At 40.3% G+C, this 19590-nt stretch overlaps 1 protein-coding gene across 1 annotated transcript in view; it reads right to left on the minus strand.

Moving 5' to 3' along the window:
- Nucleotides 1-19590, minus strand: part of LOC134749701 (rootletin) — an 84421-nt gene that overhangs the window by 37363 nt on the left and 27468 nt on the right. Inside the window, exons 2-11 of the mRNA XM_063684723.1 lie at nt 8435-8530; nt 7507-7692; nt 6585-6787; nt 5472-5637; nt 4809-5015; nt 3497-3667; nt 3101-3237; nt 1988-2108; nt 1740-1845; nt 74-204 (exon numbers count right to left, since the gene is read on the minus strand). Of these exons, the coding sequence (XP_063540793.1) occupies nt 74-204; nt 1740-1845; nt 1988-2108; nt 3101-3237; nt 3497-3667; nt 4809-5015; nt 5472-5637; nt 6585-6787; nt 7507-7668 (1404 nt within the window). The 5' untranslated portion in view covers nt 7669-7692; nt 8435-8530. The remainder of the gene's footprint in view (nt 1-73; nt 205-1739; nt 1846-1987; nt 2109-3100; nt 3238-3496; nt 3668-4808; nt 5016-5471; nt 5638-6584; nt 6788-7506; nt 7693-8434; nt 8531-19590) is intronic.

Genomic DNA, 19590 nt, shown 5'->3' on the forward strand with positions numbered 1-19590 from the left:
CGTGGCGAAATGCCTAGACAACGCTAGGTAGATGATGATGAATAATTATTTTCAGTCCTTAAATAAAACATACCATGGCATTTATCTCTACGCGGTTCCTCTCGAGGTTGTTTTTGTCAATGCGCAGAGACTCCACAGACTTCTGCAGCGACTCCTTGTCTTGTACCAGCTGGTTTAGGTCCGTGTTCGCCTGATCCAGGTTAGCTGCCGAAATACGAACAATAAATACCTAATAAGTTAAAACACTGATTGTGTTTTATTGTCAGAATGATTACTACTTACTACTTAGTCTAGCCATAAATTCCGTTTTAACGTAAATTACACATAACAACTATAAATTAAAAGTTATTGAAACTAATTTTATAGGTATATCAAATAGACAAACCAATGACGCATTTAAAAAAACATAATGATTATTTTTGTCATCTCTTGCGTATTTACGTGCTTTTTAACATCTCGTGTGCCGGGTTTTTTTTTTTCAAATAGTTTCCTCGTACGCGGATCCGCGTTCCGGCATACAAGGGCTTAATGGAGCAACGAAGTGCCCTAAAAATACGTACGTATTTCACCACCTCCGTCGGGAATTAGTACCTCCGTAGCTTAATTTTTTTTCTTTAACAAACTATTTGTATGTATTGCGTAGAGCAGGCCTTGTTCTCTAAGATACATAACTTTTTTTATTCAGTGGATCAAACATTGACTTGCCGAGAGTCGGTTAGTTGCCTCTATAACCTTGGTAAATTAATCCATAGTCAGGTTTGGGAAGTAAGAGCTAGGTTACGTCTTTTAGGTATGAGCTTTAACAAAATGTCAATCTTTTATCATGGAATACGGTGTTGCAAATAGGTTAAACTTAAGCGTCTATTACGGTATTTTGTTACACTCGTGCACGTGTATTCACTAAAATGGATAAATTTTTCGCAAAAATTGGAGTTAGTGACCCTTTTATCTGGGCCTGCTCACAAAACCATAAAATACACGAGATGACAGTCTCGCATCACTTTGTTAACTACATCTGCCGCTTCCTTAGATCTGTATAATAAGGAATGCGGAAAATTGTAAAAAATTTAGTCACTTCAATATTTTTTTTCAGAACAAGAATGTCATATTTCCGCAAAAAATGGTGCGTAAATTAGGCCCTCTTCGCTCGCTCCTTAAAAGGCATGGCAGGCCTGCAAGGCATTAAGGTGAGGGTTGGCAACATGGACTAATTATAAGGCATTTTTTATTCGTTATTAGTCCCTTTATTAGGTATATACACTTTATTAAATGACTTTAAAATTATAGTCTCTAGAGACAATTAATATTGTAACAGAATTTTTGGCTAGACTAGGTAAGAAGATTGGGCGGAATATGTACCTAATACTATCATTAGTTCCTTTGCCAAACTGGTTCTTCTATTACTTTTACTATGATTTAAGTAGCAGTAAGAATGCACACAAGCACTATACTTATACAAGGCCCTATATTCCCAATAAGCTCCATACTTTATGTAGCACTTGGCGTAGTCCGACTCTAGTCAGATTTCCTAATGACGCTTAGTTTTTGCAGCATTCATCGCATTTTAAACTATAATTTTATTAAACGATAGCTGAAGGAATTAAAAACTCGTACCGATTTGGTGATAAAATGAGTACTCTCTCGTTGGTATTTTTCTCTCTCTTTTAATCATCACTCCACTATCAATCATCGTTTTTGAGTTCGGTCATATCCAACCACTTTTGTAAATGTTAGGGTACCTTGCAGATCGTGCACCTTGTTCTCCAGCGTGAGTATGTTGGCGTCGGCGGCCTCGCAGTGCTTGCGGCTCGTCGACAGTTGCTCCCGCGTGTTCTGGAGTTTCACCTGAGAACAACGTGTTATGATTATGATGCCTCTTAATTCTCAAAAAAATAAGACGTGGTTTGCGGTGAACCTAACAATTGCTTTGTATTCATAAGTACGCTGTGTACGTGAATTGGCCAAAAAGAAAATGGAAACACTATACCTGCAGCTCGTGTATTTGTATCTGGTACTTGTGCAGGGCGGCCTGCACGGCCGAGATGGTGCTCTCCGCGAACGCTGTCGCGTTGGCCGCCTGCGACACTCCTCGACGCGGGGACCTGCTGCTGTCATTACAAACATCGGTTTTTAGGGTTCCGTACCCAAAGGGTAAAAACGGGACCATATTACTAGGACACCGCTGTCACCAGGCTGTATCTCATGAACCGTGATATATTGATAATTTTCACAGATGATGTATTTCTGTTGCCGCTATAACAACAAATACTAGAAACAGAATAAAATAAATATTTAAGTGGAGCTCCCATACAACAAACGTGATTTTTTTGCCGTTTTTTGCGTAATGGTACGGAACCCTTAGTGCGCGGGTCCGACTCGCACGGTTTTTAATATTTATTTAATCAAGTTTAACATTAGGGTCATTCCAGCGAAAACGACACCACATGTGAAAAATTCATAAACTGTTTTACATTGAAATCTAGAGTTAAGTTCATGAACCATATTTTTAGTAATCAATAAGTTTGATTCGAATTTTAGTCGTGTTTGCATTTTAATCATTTTTGAACGTGCCTATAGTAGTAGTTCGTGCTGTCACAAGGTGCTGTCCCACCCGTCACAAGCTATGATAGGCATTTTTTTTTATAAATTTCATTGCATAATTATACATGTAGTTACCAAATTCAGACAATCTCAGAAACAATATATAACTAGTAGTTCGCCCCGCACTGAGAACTAGCGGTTCACCAAAAAGTTAGATCAATTGAATGCACCTACCCTACCTAGTCGGCAATGGGTCGAAAACCGCGTGCGATTTATTGCAAGGTCTGTGGAGCCATAGTGAGCCCTTGACTGATGGATTTAAGTCACGATAGAGATTAAAATAAACTGTAGGTATCGGTGGTAAGTCATAATCCTTCTTGTCAAATGTTAATACCTACAAAAAAACAAGTTAAGAAGTACAAAACGGAGACCATTCCAAACGAAGACGCAAATTCGCTCCAGTTTTGCCTCACTGGCATTATTATGGCACCCTTTGGAGTTTAGACTTAATACCTTTTAACTGATTTTAATCCCATTTTAAACACTGATACTTAAATACCTATCAGCCATATGAAGATGTTGCGACGGCACATCAGCCTCGGAGTCCTGTATGAGCGCTCGAGCCACTTCTTCCAACGCGGATCGCATGGCGTTCGCTTCGGAACACATAGCTTCCGCAACCTCGTAACGTTCCTCCTGTAAACCGGTCAAAATATAAGTCCTTCAACACAAACTGCCATTGTGCTGACAGTCCACACGGAGCATGATCTGAAGACATATTAAGTTTCTTATTTAACCGTGTGCGGAGCGTTATCGTGAACCTTGTTGGAATGCGCGAAAGTTGAAATTGGGCTGTAGCCGCGCGCGTCAGTTGACGTCTTTGGCAGTCAAAGAGTCAAGGGAACAATGTCATGCGCTGGTGTAAACCGTATCTTATCACTGTGCAGACACTCACCAATCCCTGCAGCTCCCCTAGCAGCCGTTGTATGCGCGCGTCTCGCTCGCGCAGCTCGGCTTGCGCCGCGTCGCGCTGTGACGTCACTTCACGCAAATCTATTCGCAAAGTCTCCACTGTTATGTTCGGTGTTAACGTCACGCCTGGCGTTGAGTGGTGCTCGGTTTGAGGCTATACAGAAAATAGTACCATATTAGTATTAAAGAGTGGGATTTACTGAGTTTCCTCAAGAGCACTCGCGTTGCCAATAAAAACCGGACAAGTGCAAGTCGGACTCGCGTTCCAAGGGTTCCGTACATTACATAATTTAAACAATGTATTTTTATATGAAATGTGTTTAAAAAACCCGTAGGGGTCGGATCAAAAACTAAGTAATTAAGTCCGACTCACGCTTGACTGCACATTTCTAATAGGTTTTCCTATGATCTAATTTGTGTATTTTTTTCAAATTTTTTGACCCAGTAGTTTCGGAGATAAAGGGGGGGATGGTAATTTTTTTGCCTATTTTCTTGAATAACTTCTAAACTGTTTATCATAAAATTATAAAAAAAACTATATTGATAAACTTTATTTTTTAATTTTCTCAATTAACCCCCTTCAGTGGCCCCCGTGTTTAAAATTCATTTGTTTACGTTACATGTCCGTCTTTGGGTCACAAACTTACATATGTATACCAAATTTCAACTTAATTGGTACAGTAGTTTCGGAGAAAATAGGCTGTGACAGACGGACAGACGGACAGACAGACAGACAGACGCACGAGTGATCCTATAAGGGTTCAGTTTTTTTCCTTTTGAGGTACGGAACCCTAAAAAGACATAAATGGTAAATTATAGACATAACAACAGTTATATTTATCCATATAACAGGAGTAACAGATGCCTTAAGTTATGCAAAGAAACTTAAGTGGAAGTGGGCAGGCCATACAGCAAGACTAACAAGAGACAGACAAGAGATGAACATTGAAATTCACGAAACGGAGAGGCCCCCCTGGCAAAAGAGGCCATGGCAGACCACGGATGCGTTGGGAGAAAGACTTGGGCGATTAAAAGCCGTTTTTCACTCGATGCAGATCGCGCTCCGTGGTCGAGTGTAACTCATAGAAGAAGAAACAAGGGGAGGTAAGAAGAAAGAGACGGTTACTCCCACTCCCTGAGCATACGCATTAATAATGTATCCACTCAGCGTGCCCACAAGCTCACGTTTAGCCGACTCGAAGTCATTCTTCACTCGATACAGATCGCGCTCTGTGGTCGAGTGAAGCTTGGAGAAGAGACAAAAGACAGATAGGTAACAGGAAAAAGACATTTACCCTTACTCCCTGTGCATACGCATTAATAGCGTACCCACTCAGCGTGCCGACAAGCTCGCGCGTGGCCGACTCGAAGTCAGTCTTCACTCGATACAGGTCGCGCTCCGTGGTCGACTGTAACTCGGAGAAGAACCGCTTCACGGAGACCACCTCGCGCCAGAGGCTAAGCAGACGGTTGTGCTCGCTGGTGTAGTAGTCGTTGAATGCCTGAAACAGGTAAACAAAGTTACAATTTTACAACTGGCAACACTGGGCAAAAGGCCATTGGTATAGTCGTTCGATTTGTAGCTGGCCCCAAACGGCTATCACATCAATGTTGCATTTTAAATTTGTGACTTGTCACTTCATAAAACAGGGGTCATGTGTATGCCTGTAAGTGTAAGCTGTTCAACTAGAAATAATGAGTTTATACAGTGGCATTATAAACAATGGTTTTACGAGTAGTTTGGTTATAATAGAATGCAGAATATAATGTGTAGTACCAACTAGGGAATGCTCCTGGGACTGACTGTATGACGAGAAAACCGTAAGATGATTTTTATCACATTAATTGTCCAGATTTGTCAAGTGCATGATAATACTAAAAAAGCTACTGGTGTGATGAAATTCCATAAGTTCATTAATTTAAAATCAAACCACAACTGATTAAATTGGATAACTAACCTGTTCCTCATCTTTCCACTCGTCCTCTTTGACAGTCATCTCGTCCCGGAGAGCCTCCCAGTCGTTGGTGAGCTTCTGCAAGTCATTAGTTAATGCCTCATTCAGCTGGTGGGACTCCTCTAGCTGATCTCGGAGCAGGTTATTCTGGTTCACCAGCTTTTCACACCTAAACAAGAATGCAAGTCTTACAACAACATAATATATATTATATATTACATGTACTGTTGCAAAACTATTAGCTTAGCACTTTAATTTTCCTGATTGTACATTTGCTACTGATCAGTTCAATAAATGAATGCAGTAGTAGCCAAATACAATCATTAGTTATTTCCTCAAAACTGAGGACCACAACATTTATCATTCATTCTCTAGTAGGGGGACGATCCCCGAGGCGTGAGGCCTCTTACATTACTATCAACTAATGAACAATTGAACATGCTTATGTTGAAATGAGAGATGGGCCGAATATTTGGTAATTATTCGGTATTCGGCATATTTTTCAATGTTCTTATTCGGCCGAATACTTCAGTTCGCAATGCCGAATATTTACCAAATAAACAACTTTTTTTAAGGGTGTCCGCTAACTGGAGCGGGTGCACTTCGCGATCAGAGGGCCTACCACGAAGACCGAAATTGCGGGCATCTTTCTGCGGGTGACAGAGAAAGATGCCCGCAATTTGTGAACTTCGGTGTTCACAGTAGGCCCTCAGGTATGAGACGGTTCTGTTTCTTTTACAAAAATTTCCCAGTTGGTTGGAAAGGGAAGGATTAAAAACACGTGATGAGTGCAGACCACGGGCCTGTATGAACTTGTTTTTAGCATTTTAGGCAGTTTTAGCCCAACCGAATATTCGGTTCGGTATGAGCTGAAACGAATATTCGGCCGAATATTTGTATTCGGCAAAGTCCATATTCGGCCCATCTCTAGTTGAGATATATATAATAACTTCAGGACATGTCTATTTTAAAGGATAAAAACTATTAAGTAACAACACATTCATTTAACTCCCGGCCCTCTCCCAATTTGTGATGCATTTGTCATTGCTATTGGCAAAACTTCACTTGAGCAGAGCCTCCCTCGCTATCCTCTCATTCAGTCCGCAACAAACTTACTTGCATTTCTCCTCATCCAACCGCCTCAGAGCCGTTTCCAGATCAGCGATGCGCTCGTCCCGGCGAGTGTCCGAGCTAGAAGCGGACGGCAGAGCGGCCGCCGCGATGGCGGACGCAGGCTTCGCGCGGTAGCTGTCGCTGCGTGGCGTCGTCTCCTGCATCTGCTGCTCCAGCTCTGAGCAGCGCTGCTTGTATTGTAGCACCTGCAGACCAAATTACAAAAAAAACTATGGGTGGTGTTAAATACATCGACTCACATTGGAGATTTTAAGTATTTCGTACTTATTTGTACTCGACATTAAAGAAGTTATTCGAACTATGGCAGCACTGCTGTGATTCTATATAAAAATTAGTTTTAGTAATGTTAAGTTTATAAGAATTTATTTTGTTTAATAAATTCAACACTTACTTGATTTTAGCGTAAGTTTTATGAAGATAATAGATCATAGTTGTTAAATTAATAATTACAACGTGAGGTAAGTATATAAAGCAATTTTCCGAAATAAATGAAAAAAACATATATCTGTTTTAGCTTAGCAAGTAGAATCAAAACAAAACATGAAAACGATTAAACGATGAAAACAAACATAGCTTTGTAAAACGTCAACGTGACGTTTTAATAGCTGTCAAGACTGTACGTTCGGAAATAAATACAACAAACATTTATACAAAAATGATACAAAATATAAAATAAATCTCGAAATTTTAACAGTCGTATTAGGAACCAAAAACATTCTTCATTATTATTTAATATAGTTTTATAAATATAGAGCCGGTCAAACAACTTTGCTAGTAGAAAAAGGCGTGAAATTCAAATTTTCTATGGAACGATTTCCCTTCGCGCCAACATTTTTTAAATTTGCCGCTTTTTTCTACTGACGGAAATGGCTTGACCACGAATTAATGGCTTGGCAGACTTTACCTTTGCTTGGAGTCTCGATACCAACGCTGCCTGCCCTTGCTGCGCGCGGCGGTATGCATCAAGCCGACGCCTATGGTCCGCTGTTTCGCCGGCCAAACGAGCGCGAAGCTCATCATTCTGACGGCGCAAGTCACTGCTTACGCTGCCGCCTGGGGAATCCATCTCAGGTGGACTCTCTAGCGATTTCTGAACGAAACATAATGACGCCTGCTGTAAAATAATAGCAATCTCTCTTTTCTTGTATAATTTATTATGCAGGCGTAATTATTTGCTTATATATCTATGATTAATTGATTATGTTCACCATCAATGGTGTAACTAGGCGGGGGCGAAGTGGGCACTCGCCCAAGGTCTCACACTTAAGGGGGCCTCGCCTCGCGGAAGCTAACTCTTTTTAGGGTTCCGTACCCAAAGGGTAAATAAAAAAGGGACCCTATTACTACTGTCCGCTGACTCCGCTGTTTGTCTGTTTGTCCGTCTGTCACCAAGATGTATCTCATGAACCGTGATAGCTAGACAGTTGAAATTTTCACACATGATGTATTTCTGTTGCCGCTATAACAACAAATACTAAAAACAGAATAAAATTAAATATTTAAGGGGGGCTCCCATACAACAAACGTGATTTTCTGCAGTGTTTTGCGTAATGGTACGGAAGGAACCCTTTTGTTTTTATTATCTTGGGAATAGGTACACATTGAAAGAAAAGGCCATCACAGATGCGACTTCGCCTACGGCTGGATTTAGTTTACGCTACGCCACTGTTCACCATATTACTTTAACTGCATCTATAAAAACTTCTAAAATACTCTAAGAACAAATTAAATTATTTTCTATGAAAATATTTTAGTTTTGTGGTTTTTCAAGTAGACACACTACTATTTAAACTATAAACTTCTAAAATGTTAGTAAGCAATTTTTTTCTCACCTCCCTTTTTAATCGCTGATGTGGGAGCGTCCCAGTCCTCCTCGCCACCGGAGCCCGAGCGCTCCGTGGCGTTGTCAAACCTTCCCTCGCAGGCAACTGAATAACAAACAAGACATTACCTTTATAATCGCGTGTCGAAACCTAGCTTCAACCCGAATTAAAAGGCTTTTAATTACCAAAAACGTCACTTCCTTTTTTATCTTCCTTTTGTGTTTTACTTCAAAAAACAAATGCCGGGATTTATACTCGTAAGACATTTTTGGACAAGAAACGTTTTCAGCCAAGGTTTTTGATGGCGTTATGATGGAGCCGTAGCGTAGTCTGTAAATGCGCTATCCCGGAAGTTAGCGGGGGTTTGTAAGGCAAGGCGGTCGCCACGGCTATCGGGCGAGCCATCTAATTACTGCCCGCCCACTGCAGTTACACCGTGGTAAACCCCATACTTCATACTGTACCGGCATAAGGTGAATAAACCTGTCTCTCTTCAGCACGGAATTTATCGCTACGTTGGCAATTTTAACACGTAGAGAAGGGTAGGTAGGTCAGTATTTAGATTGTTATTGACTATTGCAGTGTGATGGCTTATAATGTACAGTGTGGAGAAAATGTATGGTCCATGGAGGGAAAGTGCCTTATTAAAACCTTAAGTTGGCTCATTATACTTAAAGGTGACATTATTTTATTTTTAAAAAGAAACAAATTGAGAAAAAAGACATATATATATTACTTCGTAAAGACCGGCCTTACGAGCACTATGAATTGGTGTAAACCATTGGTGTAAACAAAGTATAAGCGTATGCATACAATTCCGACCGAACACCGACGCCTTTCCACTGCGCAATTCGCCACACGACTAAGCGCGCTGGTGTAACTAAATGCGATTTTGACTAAGTAATATCTATACGTTAAACGCAGAAAATGGCGGACACCTCGCGGACAGAATTTGTTCTCGATCGCCTGTCTAGTACGTACATATAAGTCATTGGGGCGGATAGCTTCATCAGGCGACACATGAAAGGGGGCTCCAGCCTCCAGCGTGACATCAACAGGCTTGGCGATTTTGGCAAAAACCCACTCAACGCCACTGAACTTAAAAGCCCGCAGCAAGCTCGGCCGAATTTCACCTTCCTATTCAAACGTAGGTTCGTTCTCATTTTAAAACTACGTGTTGGATTGTAAACTTTGCACATACTATGACAGGTTTATCTATCCCTGCAAATAATTTATATAGCTCCAGCTTATAAAACAAACGAAATAGATCAAAAACAAGTTTTGTATGAAAAACTTAATTTCTATGTTTTTTTACTATGGTATCTGAAGCTACATAAACTAATTACAGGCATAAATATACGTTATCCTATTGTAAGGATAAAGTTTCTATTAATGTGATTGATTGATCTCCAACTAAGAGTATCATTAAAAGAAATTAATTAGGAGCAAATTTAAGTCTTTTCTGATTGTAAACAACTGAAATGAGGGCACATTAGGCGGCTTTTGACTTCGTAAACAACGTCATTTACGTAACAGGTCAATTACCCAGCAAAATACTATACCTAATGACTGGGTGAATGCAATTGTCTTAACCTTGCTCGGCACGCTATGCTAATAGAGGTCAATACAACAGTACCTATTAACTGCATCACTACATAGTATAAAACAAAGTCGCTTTCCGCTGTCTGTATGTCTGTCCCTATGTATGCTTAGATCTTTAAAACTACGCAACGGATGTTGATGCGGTTTTTTTTTAATAGAATGAGTGATTCAAGAAGGTTTATATGTACAATTTGTAAAGGTTTTGTGTAAATTAGTTAACTACCCGTGCGAAGCCGGGGCGGGTCGCTAGTAGGTAATAAATAATACCTTAATAAGACAAAGAGGATAGGCCCAGATAGCATTAGGTACTTGTACTTTTAATTATTGTACCTACCTAAGCATTAAATTGAGAGCATTAAAAATGGAAAAACTGCAAATAAATAGACCTATTTAATTTTAGGGTTCCGTACCCAAAGGGTAAAAACGGGATCCTATTACTTAGACTCCGCCGCTGTCCGTCCGTCCGTCTGTCACCAGGCTGTATCTCATGAACCGTGATAGCTAGACTGCTGAAATTTTCACAGATGATGTATTTCTATTGCCGCTACAATAACACATACTAAAAACAGAATAAAATAAATATTTCAGTGGGGCTCCCATACAACAAACGTGTTTTTTTGCCGTTTATTGCGTAATGAGTGTACTGACGGAACCCTTAGTGCGCGAATCTGACTCGCACTTGGCCGGTTTTTTTCCGTTAACAAGCCTTCATGTATGACTCATGGTTGGCAGAACGATCCTAAGGGGCTACATACCGCGAAAACCGAAATTCGCAAATTGCGGGGATCTTTCTCTTTTACTCCAATGAAGGCGTAATTAGAGAGACAGAGACAGATGCCCGCAATTTGCGAACTTCGATTTTCGCGGTTATAGCCCTGGTCCGGGACGACGCGTCCGACACTTCGTTTTCTTTCGAAAGCATCATTGATGATCAACGACATATTGAACGACATAAATAAAAGTTTCGTACGGCTCGGCTCGGACCCGGACCGTTCTAGCGTAAGTCATCCTTTAATCGTTAAGCAGTGAATTTTCCGGCAATACAGACCGCATTTCATGTTATTTTTCACATCATCTATTCGGAAAAGGGCTTTTTCTTCCCTGCTAGGAGGGATCAAAGTAGTAGTCTAATCCGTTCGTATAAAAATACCGCAAATCGATGTACAGGTTAGCCGTTTGGCACACACATACTAGAGGCCAAAACAAAATTTTTGACCCGCAGTTCCTAAAAAAATTTCGCTGCGGGGGAGTGGTAAAACATTATTTTTTTTGTATGGAAAAAACATTTTTTTTTTTCAAAACCTATCGAGTGTGGTATCATACGAAAGGGCTTTTTGAGGCGATTCTAAAAATATATCACATCATTACATTTCGGGCATTTTTTTTAATTAAAACAAAAAGAATTTTCGAAACATACCAAGTTTGGGCTCCTCCAGACACGATATGGCTGATTTTTTTTAGTACAATATACCACAAATGATACGTGATATCCTCATGTCTAACCCCAAGAAAGCAATTTTGAAAATAATATCATTAGCATTTTTTTTTTAATTATTCAATTTTACAAAGTGACACAGTTCTACTTCAATACCTATTTCACGAGACTTATTCAACTATACTGCAGATACAGTACATATTAATCATAAAATGATACGTAATATCCATATATCGAACGAGAAATACCTCTTTAACCCTTTAACTGCGCCTTTCATCAGTTGGTATAGTTTGTTTAGTTTTTGACACAAAATATCAAGATTGTATCCTTCAGATACGATATACCCTATCGATTTTTCTTTGTACAATATACCACAAATGATACGTAATATCTTATTATCTAACCCCAAGAAAGCAATTTTGAAAATAATTTCATTTAGATTTTTTTTTTTCTCAATATTGTAATATTGAAAAATTATACACATGAAATAGTTATTTGTTATACAAGGGTGCAAAGTTGTATTTTACCCGCGAGTGTGTAATTGAAACACGAGCAAGCGAAAGGATTCTATAGTTGAATCCTTCTAAAATAGAATCCTGAGCGTAGCGAGTGGTTTCAACACACGAGAAGTAAAATACATTTGCACCCGTGAGTAACACAAAACTTTTCCCCTCACTATAGCGAGGAAAGTGCAACATCCACACGCGTTAGATCATCTTCATCAATGGACTCACAATTTTTTTTACGATAGTACGATATTATAGCAGAAAACTCTGGAAGTTGTGTATTTTTACGTGTCGTAGTCGGCGAGAAAATTTTTGTTGACAATGTTAACATTTCTGACAATGCGTTTTGAAATTGCATCGACTCAACTTGTGCGTTCAGAATTACATTCAACATCATTTAAAAAAACAAATGTTTCTTATGGAATTTAAGGTTTATGACTTAAAATAATTAAATAAAGCTAAATTTGGTATTTTTTATTAAATTCTCAAACCATTTATTTAATGATAATTAATATCGAATGAACCATTATTATGAGCGTTTTACGTTTTGTTATCTGTCAAAAGCTACTTAAACACGCTCCATCCAAGGTCAAATTACTTTCCCCACTAGTGGAAAAAATGCGTTTTTCCCCGCTTGTTTTATAGGATAAAAGACGGCTTTCCTAGCTAGTGAGGGGAAAAATATTTTAAAAAAATTCTTAAATAGATTATTTTCAAAATTGCTGTCTTGGGGTTAGATATCAAGATATTACGTATTATTTATGGTATATTGTACAAAAAAAAATCAGTAAGGTACATATATCGTATCTGAAGGATACAATCTTGATATTTTGTGTCAAAAACAAAACAAACTATACCAACCGATGAAAAGGCGCAGTTAAAGGGTTAAAGAGGTATTTCCCGTTCGATATATGGATATTACGTATAATTTTATGATTAATATGTACCGTATCTGCAGTACAGTTCCATAAGTCTAGTGAAATAGGTATTGAAGTAGAACTGTGTCACTTGGTAAAATTGAAAAATTAAAAAAAAATTGCTAATGATATTATTTTCAAAATTGCTTTCTTGGGGTTAGACATGAGGATATCACGTATCATTTGTGGTATATTGTACAAAAAAAAATCAGCCATATCGTGTCTGGAGGAGCCCAAACTTGGTATGTTTCGAAAATTCTTTTTGTTTTAATTTAAAAAAAATGCCCGAAATGTAATGATGTGATATATTTTTAGAATCGCCTCAAAAAGCCCTTTCGTATGATACCACACTCGATAGGTTTTGGAAAAAAAAATTTTTTTTGATACAAAAAAAATAATGTTTTACCACCCCCCGCAGCGAAATTTTTTTAGGAACTGCGGGTCAAAAATTTTGTTTTGGCCTGTAGTATGTGCGTGCCAAACGGCTAACCTGTACATCGATTTGCGGTATTCCTTTGAAATTGGGGTCGAGCGGCTTCCGCTATAGCACTTTTCTATTCTAGGAAAGTTTATTGCCAATGTAAAATATTAACATAATGAAATATGAAAATAGTAAGTAATTGCACATAATTGTTTACAATTTGTTTTTAATCAATTACGTGCATACAATTTCTAAGTTTAAATATAATTTTGTAACAATAATATCCTCTTGTGTTGTGAAAAGCAGTAGGTACCTATGTGTCACATTAGCAAAATTATTTCCACCTTTGGCGTAAACACTTTAATCCCTCAGGATTCGCCCACGCCATAAATATGTAATTTTGCTTCCTTGAGACACAATCTACTAAAATCGCCATCACAGTTACTTTCCAAAGAACAAATAGGTACCTACGTAATTTATGCTTATTCGTATTGCATTTCTCACTAGTATATTCAAGTCTGAAAAGAAGTGTTGAACTGTTAATTTAATACACTTTTTTGCTAGCTCACCTGTTTAGTGTTGTCCGCAATGATTCACCAGCACTACGCGGTCGCCTAGCAACGCAATCAGCGTAGCGTTGTCCCTAACAACAACAAACGTTCATCGCAACCACAATGCAATATCAAATAATATACACTTAAATAATTCTAGAGATGCCTGAAACCGCTAATTACGTACGACTTGCTTTTTAGCCTAAGGTTAATTTAACATTCACCACTTGCCTACTTGAGAAGCGTTATTCAACTTGTTTAATGATAATTAATGACACGACGATTATTATAGTTACATTTGTTAAGTGTATAATTTCAATATTCCAGATGCATGATTATCTTGTTCATTTCTATAGGTATATATCACAGGCAGTAAGTACAAGATTTGATGTCTGAATATTCAAAGTATTTTTAGAAGTTAAAATCATTAGGTACTTTTGCTGAGTACCTACCACTCCTACCAGCATAACTAAATAAGGCTATGTGTTACATATTTCTAAAGTAACTGAACACATTTTAAACCACACTCCCGTGTATGATACCTGCGGGGTAAACAGCTGTACTGATTAAATATTTAGTCACTGTGTGATGAGGGTGCCACCGTTTCGCTTCGGCGGTCACCCTTTAACGCTTGCAATGTGCTGATAACAATATCAGTAGTTTTTATTGATTTAACAAACCATCAGTCTTATGCAATGCATAATGCCATTGATTTTCTTAACCAGAAGTTGAAAGGTACAAAGTACTTACAGTAAAAATATTTTGGTGCTTCGGCGAACTGTCAGCGTGCTTAATAGTTATTACCCAATTAAGTTAATTGTAGATACTTACGTAAGTAGTGTAGGTAGAGTTTATTAGCAGATACTTTTCTGGATATTAGAGTATTTTCTGGTGTATCTATGGGAATAGGTGCATTCATAAAAATCATTCCCATATACATAATTATTATATACATTATATGTAGGGTATACTAGTCAGATGACAACCAAAACTCACTAATTGCATAAAAATTATTAAACAAAAATTAGAGATGGCGCTGCCAATCAATACTGTTAGAAGTATTAGAACAAATTAAATTATTTACGGAAAATACTTTAATTCTCTCTCGCTAGCTCGAAATCACATGGATGATTCAGTTAGAAGGTCGAACCATACTGTTCTACCTTAGGGATGGCCAGGGGGCGCCTTAACCTTCAGTAACAAGTGCATATACTTGGAAAATTTCGACCTATGCCGCTGTGGCCCAGTGGCCGAATGGCACAGGTACCTGCCGCGACACGATATAGGAAGAAGGTAGCTCTTATCAAGGTAGTTTCTGGCGATATATATAATTAAAAAGAATGTTCTGATGTGTACAGTACATAATTCATTACATAGATAGATAGATAGAGAGATTTATTATTCCAAAATTATACATACAATTTATACAGTTTCCTGCAAAACTGTTGTTCACAGTTTGCCTGCAGGACTTGCTATGCTACTTAACGATAAGACCGCCTGTTGTTACCTACACCGTTAAATTCCAATGTATTCTCTGTAACCTTTATTTTGTAGTGTGCAATAAAGTATTTTATTATTATTATTCTCTTTATTTATTATTTTTCTTATGTTAGGTTTTTTATAATATGCATATAAAAGTAAAATATAAAAACACTTACAAAACAATACAAAATACATATAAACAAATTATAAAAAACCTAACCTAGGGTGCCGCCAGCAGCGGGGCAGGGCCCAAGCTGCCGGTGGTCAGGGCCGCAGAGAGAGGAACCGGCGGACTATCCGCGCCGTGTCCAAGATCACCGCCTTCTGCATCTGACCCTTGATCCAACCACCTAGCGAGAGTCTCTCAAGGTGTTGGTCGAGACTCTTCGCTATGAGACCGTTCGCTGAAACGACTATCGGGACAATGATCGTCGAATCAACATCCCACATGGCGGTTATCTCGTGAGCCAAGTCTAGGTACTTACTGGACTTGTCCTTCTCGGCTTTCACGAGATTCTCATCATGGGGGATGGCGATGTCGACGAGCACGGCCCGGCGCTGCGATCGATCTATTATCACAATGTCAGGCTTATTGGCTACAATAGTCCTGTCAGTGATGATAGATCGATCCCAATAGAGCGTGGCACGACCATTCTCGAGAACTGGCACAGGTAAAAACTTGTAGTACGGTACTTCGCGGTCCACAAGGCCGTATAGAAGAGCAAGCTGCTGGTGAATAATCCTGGCTACGAGATTATGTCTGTGCAAGTACTCGCCGTTAGCAAGATGAGAACAACCGGAAATGATATGCCTGAGTGACTCTCCGGGACGGCGGCATGCCCGACAAATGTCGACCGTACCGTCCTTCAGGATATATTTCCGATAGTTGTTCGTCATCATAACTTCGTCCGCAATTGCACAGGCAAAACCCTCGGTTTCTCCGAAGAGGTCCCCGAATCGTAACCAGTTCACCGATGCGAGCAGGTCTACATCAGGTCCATGAGGGCCTTGTAGAACCGTTCGTGTAGCACCTTACTCTCCCATACCGCCCTGCGGTCCGCAGCACTTTGTACCACAGGTTTGTGCCAGTTCTCGTTTGCCAAGGAGAGCGGCGTGAAGTTCCTGTCCACTGCCACCACATCACGATGCACACCACACTCGTTGTTAAGGAAATAATTCCTGAGATTGCACACCTCGCGGTTGTGGAGATCTTTGGCGTTAAGGAAGCCTCGACCTCCACACTTCCGTGAGATGTACAATCTCATAACAGACGAGCGTGGGTGTAGCATACGGTGTGTGGTGAGCATTAGACGGACCCTCCGATCCAGGGCGTCCAGCTCGGTCTGAGTCCACCTTAGTATGCCAAAGGAGTATATGAGTATGGACATTACCCAGGCGTTGAAGGCGCGCACTTTGTTGCCTCCTGACAAAAGACTGTTAAGGACTTTTGTGAGCCGACTGAAAAAGCGCTCCTTCACCGACCGTCTAATACCCTCGCCCTCAATACCCAACGACTGTGACATACCAAGGTATTTATAGGTTTCTGATTCAGAGATAGATCTGAAAGACATTGTCTCAGAAAGTTGTAAATTTGTTGAATTTACAACCTCCCCCAGCTGTACATGCATAACCGCACACTTATCGACACCAAACTCCATTCTGATGGCGGTACTGAAAACTTCTGTGGTTTTCAATAGCACCATCAAGTCTTGGTTATTTGGCGCAAATAGCTTGAGGTCATCCAAATGACTTCACCCTCTCTCCGAAGCTGGCAACCTAACCCTGAATCCTTCAGCAGGGTGCTGAGGGGATTCAGAGCTAGGCAGAACCACAGGGGACTCAGACTGTCACCCTGAAATATTCCTCGCTCGATCCTTATAAACTCCTGCGGGCCAGGGCGGTCATCTCCACCTCCTGGTTGACGAAGGACTGTGATCCACTGCCTCATACACGCACTTAGGAAGGATATTAAAGCTTATTATTATTATTATTATTTGTATCTCCTTGGATATCACGGGCCTATGCATCCCGGTCTTTTGATAGGCTTGCGTAGGGATATAGATCCAACACGTAGAGGCCCCTTGGAGAGCTTTATTAATGTCATGTAGAACGCCTGCTGGAACCCGTTCACAGGCGCAACAATAGACACCCATGAACCGGTCGCAGCAGGCATTGGGACTATCGTTGAAAAAGTGAACAGTATACCGGTCTATGGATTGAAGTTTGGGTGGACAACGAGACTGGGCTATTATAAAGAAGTCCGGACACCTGCCATAACAATGTTAAAACACGTTATCGAGGCAGGCGGTGTCTTGCCGCTGACTAGATGGGCCCCTGAAACTGCCGTCGTGAAGACGACCAGGAGCAACACCGGTGTGAGCGGCTCAGGGGTGTCGAGAGGCGTGCGCCGCTTTCTACCCAATGGCTGTTACCAGCCACTGTGCCAACTCGCGTCTTATGCATCTTTCACTTCCACCCCTGGAGCATATAGCTCTTACGACTCCCCTCTGGACGGCCAATGAAGGCAAGCCAGAGCTGAGAGTCCTGCGGGTCCCCTTGGGGTCCACTCCGACCGACGAAGACACGCCGGAGACGGAGACCCTGACCGACTCTCTGGAGCACTCGGGTCCGTGGGGTCGTCACTCCCCAACAGCTCGCCACAAGCTGCCCTGCGGGCTTATTATTAATATTATTAACTTATTGCTTATGAAATAAAACTATGAAAACGCATTATATCGCGTATATTGAATTTATAATACATCCCGACGTTTCGAACCCTTTACAGCGTTCGTGGTCAACGGGTGACTGAGGAAAAATTACAAAATGCAAAAATACCCACATACTAAAATAATGAACAATCATAGACTATAAACTTTAAGGCTGTTTGTACATGCAAAATCGGTTCATAAGGCTAGTTATACACTACGCGATAAAAACACTACGCCGGCTCCAACCCTACACCACGGACCCGAGAAGATTTAATTCCCTCCTAAATTGTAGGAGGGTATCCCAGGGGGTTTTTTTTTATCGCGTATATATATATATATATGTTTTTACTTGAAAATAATTGTAGTGTATAACTAGCCTTATGAACCGATTTTGCATGTACAACCAGCCTTAAAGTTTATAGTCTATGATTGTTCATTATTTTAGTATGTGGGTATTTTTGCATTTTGTAATTTTTCCTCAGTCACCCGTTGACCACGAATTAGATATGCTTGGCGTACACGCCTTCTAATTCACTCCCACCTCGAAGTCACTTCAACAAAGTCGCTTGCGTCAAACATTTCGGGTCGTTGACCGATTGCACGTTTCGTGATAAACACTAAAATTGAAACCTAGTTCACAAAGCTTGTCCCCAGCCTAACTTAACCCTGACATTCGTAACAGTTTTGCGTAATCGTGGGTCAGACTTAAAATGGTAATTTGAAATGATGCGCCCTGTAAGCGTTGTCTACAATAGTGGTATTAGTGACGACTGATAAGTTTTCGTTATCTTCGTATTCATTTCTAAATAACATTTTGTAGCGTCTTGCGTTTGCCGCCTGCTAATGAATCAAACACTAATGGGATTGAACGTTAAATTCACAATATTATACATCCATTTAATCATAGGAAAGACCGGGGCTGGAATTAACAGGGGTATCTACTAACAAAAGCCTTTTTTTCAAACACTGCAAACGCTTCGCATCGATGCGTCAAATGATTCCCCATAAATGTGAACTAGGTACCGGTTAAGGGGTTCTACTAACCGAGATGACTTTAATTCCACCCTAGCAGCCGGCTTCGAAAAACAAGAGCTGTGTTGATCAAGTTTTGTCACTCACCAACCACATAGAAGCCGGATTCCAAAAACACCTCAAGTCTAGCGTAGTGTTCATCGATCTCACGGCTGCCTACGACACAGTCTGGAGACATTGGTTTGTTTGTTAAAAATCCCGCGCTGCCGGTTCATGACGAGTTCTGCCATCCACCTCCCCAGCGATTAAAATCCCGAACTCCACCCTGTTCTGCAGTCCAGACTCTGTCCCCGTTTAACCGACCCGACAAAAAAAACCAAAAGGGTTTGACATCCCTCGCAAACTTTGGTGTCGCCTAAATAGGCTGAGAACCGGGCATGGCCGCTGTAATTCGCTAACATACAAATGAGGTGGGAAAGATTCTCCACTGCGAATGCGCCTGCGGTCGAAACGAGCTTTGATCTGTTCTTGGTAGGTATGTGCTCGAACTGACGTTCGATAAGTGCCAACG

This window comes from Cydia strobilella, chromosome 2 (assembly GCF_947568885.1).
Source record: "Cydia strobilella chromosome 2, ilCydStro3.1, whole genome shotgun sequence".
Taxonomy (NCBI): Eukaryota; Metazoa; Arthropoda; class Insecta; order Lepidoptera; family Tortricidae; genus Cydia; species Cydia strobilella.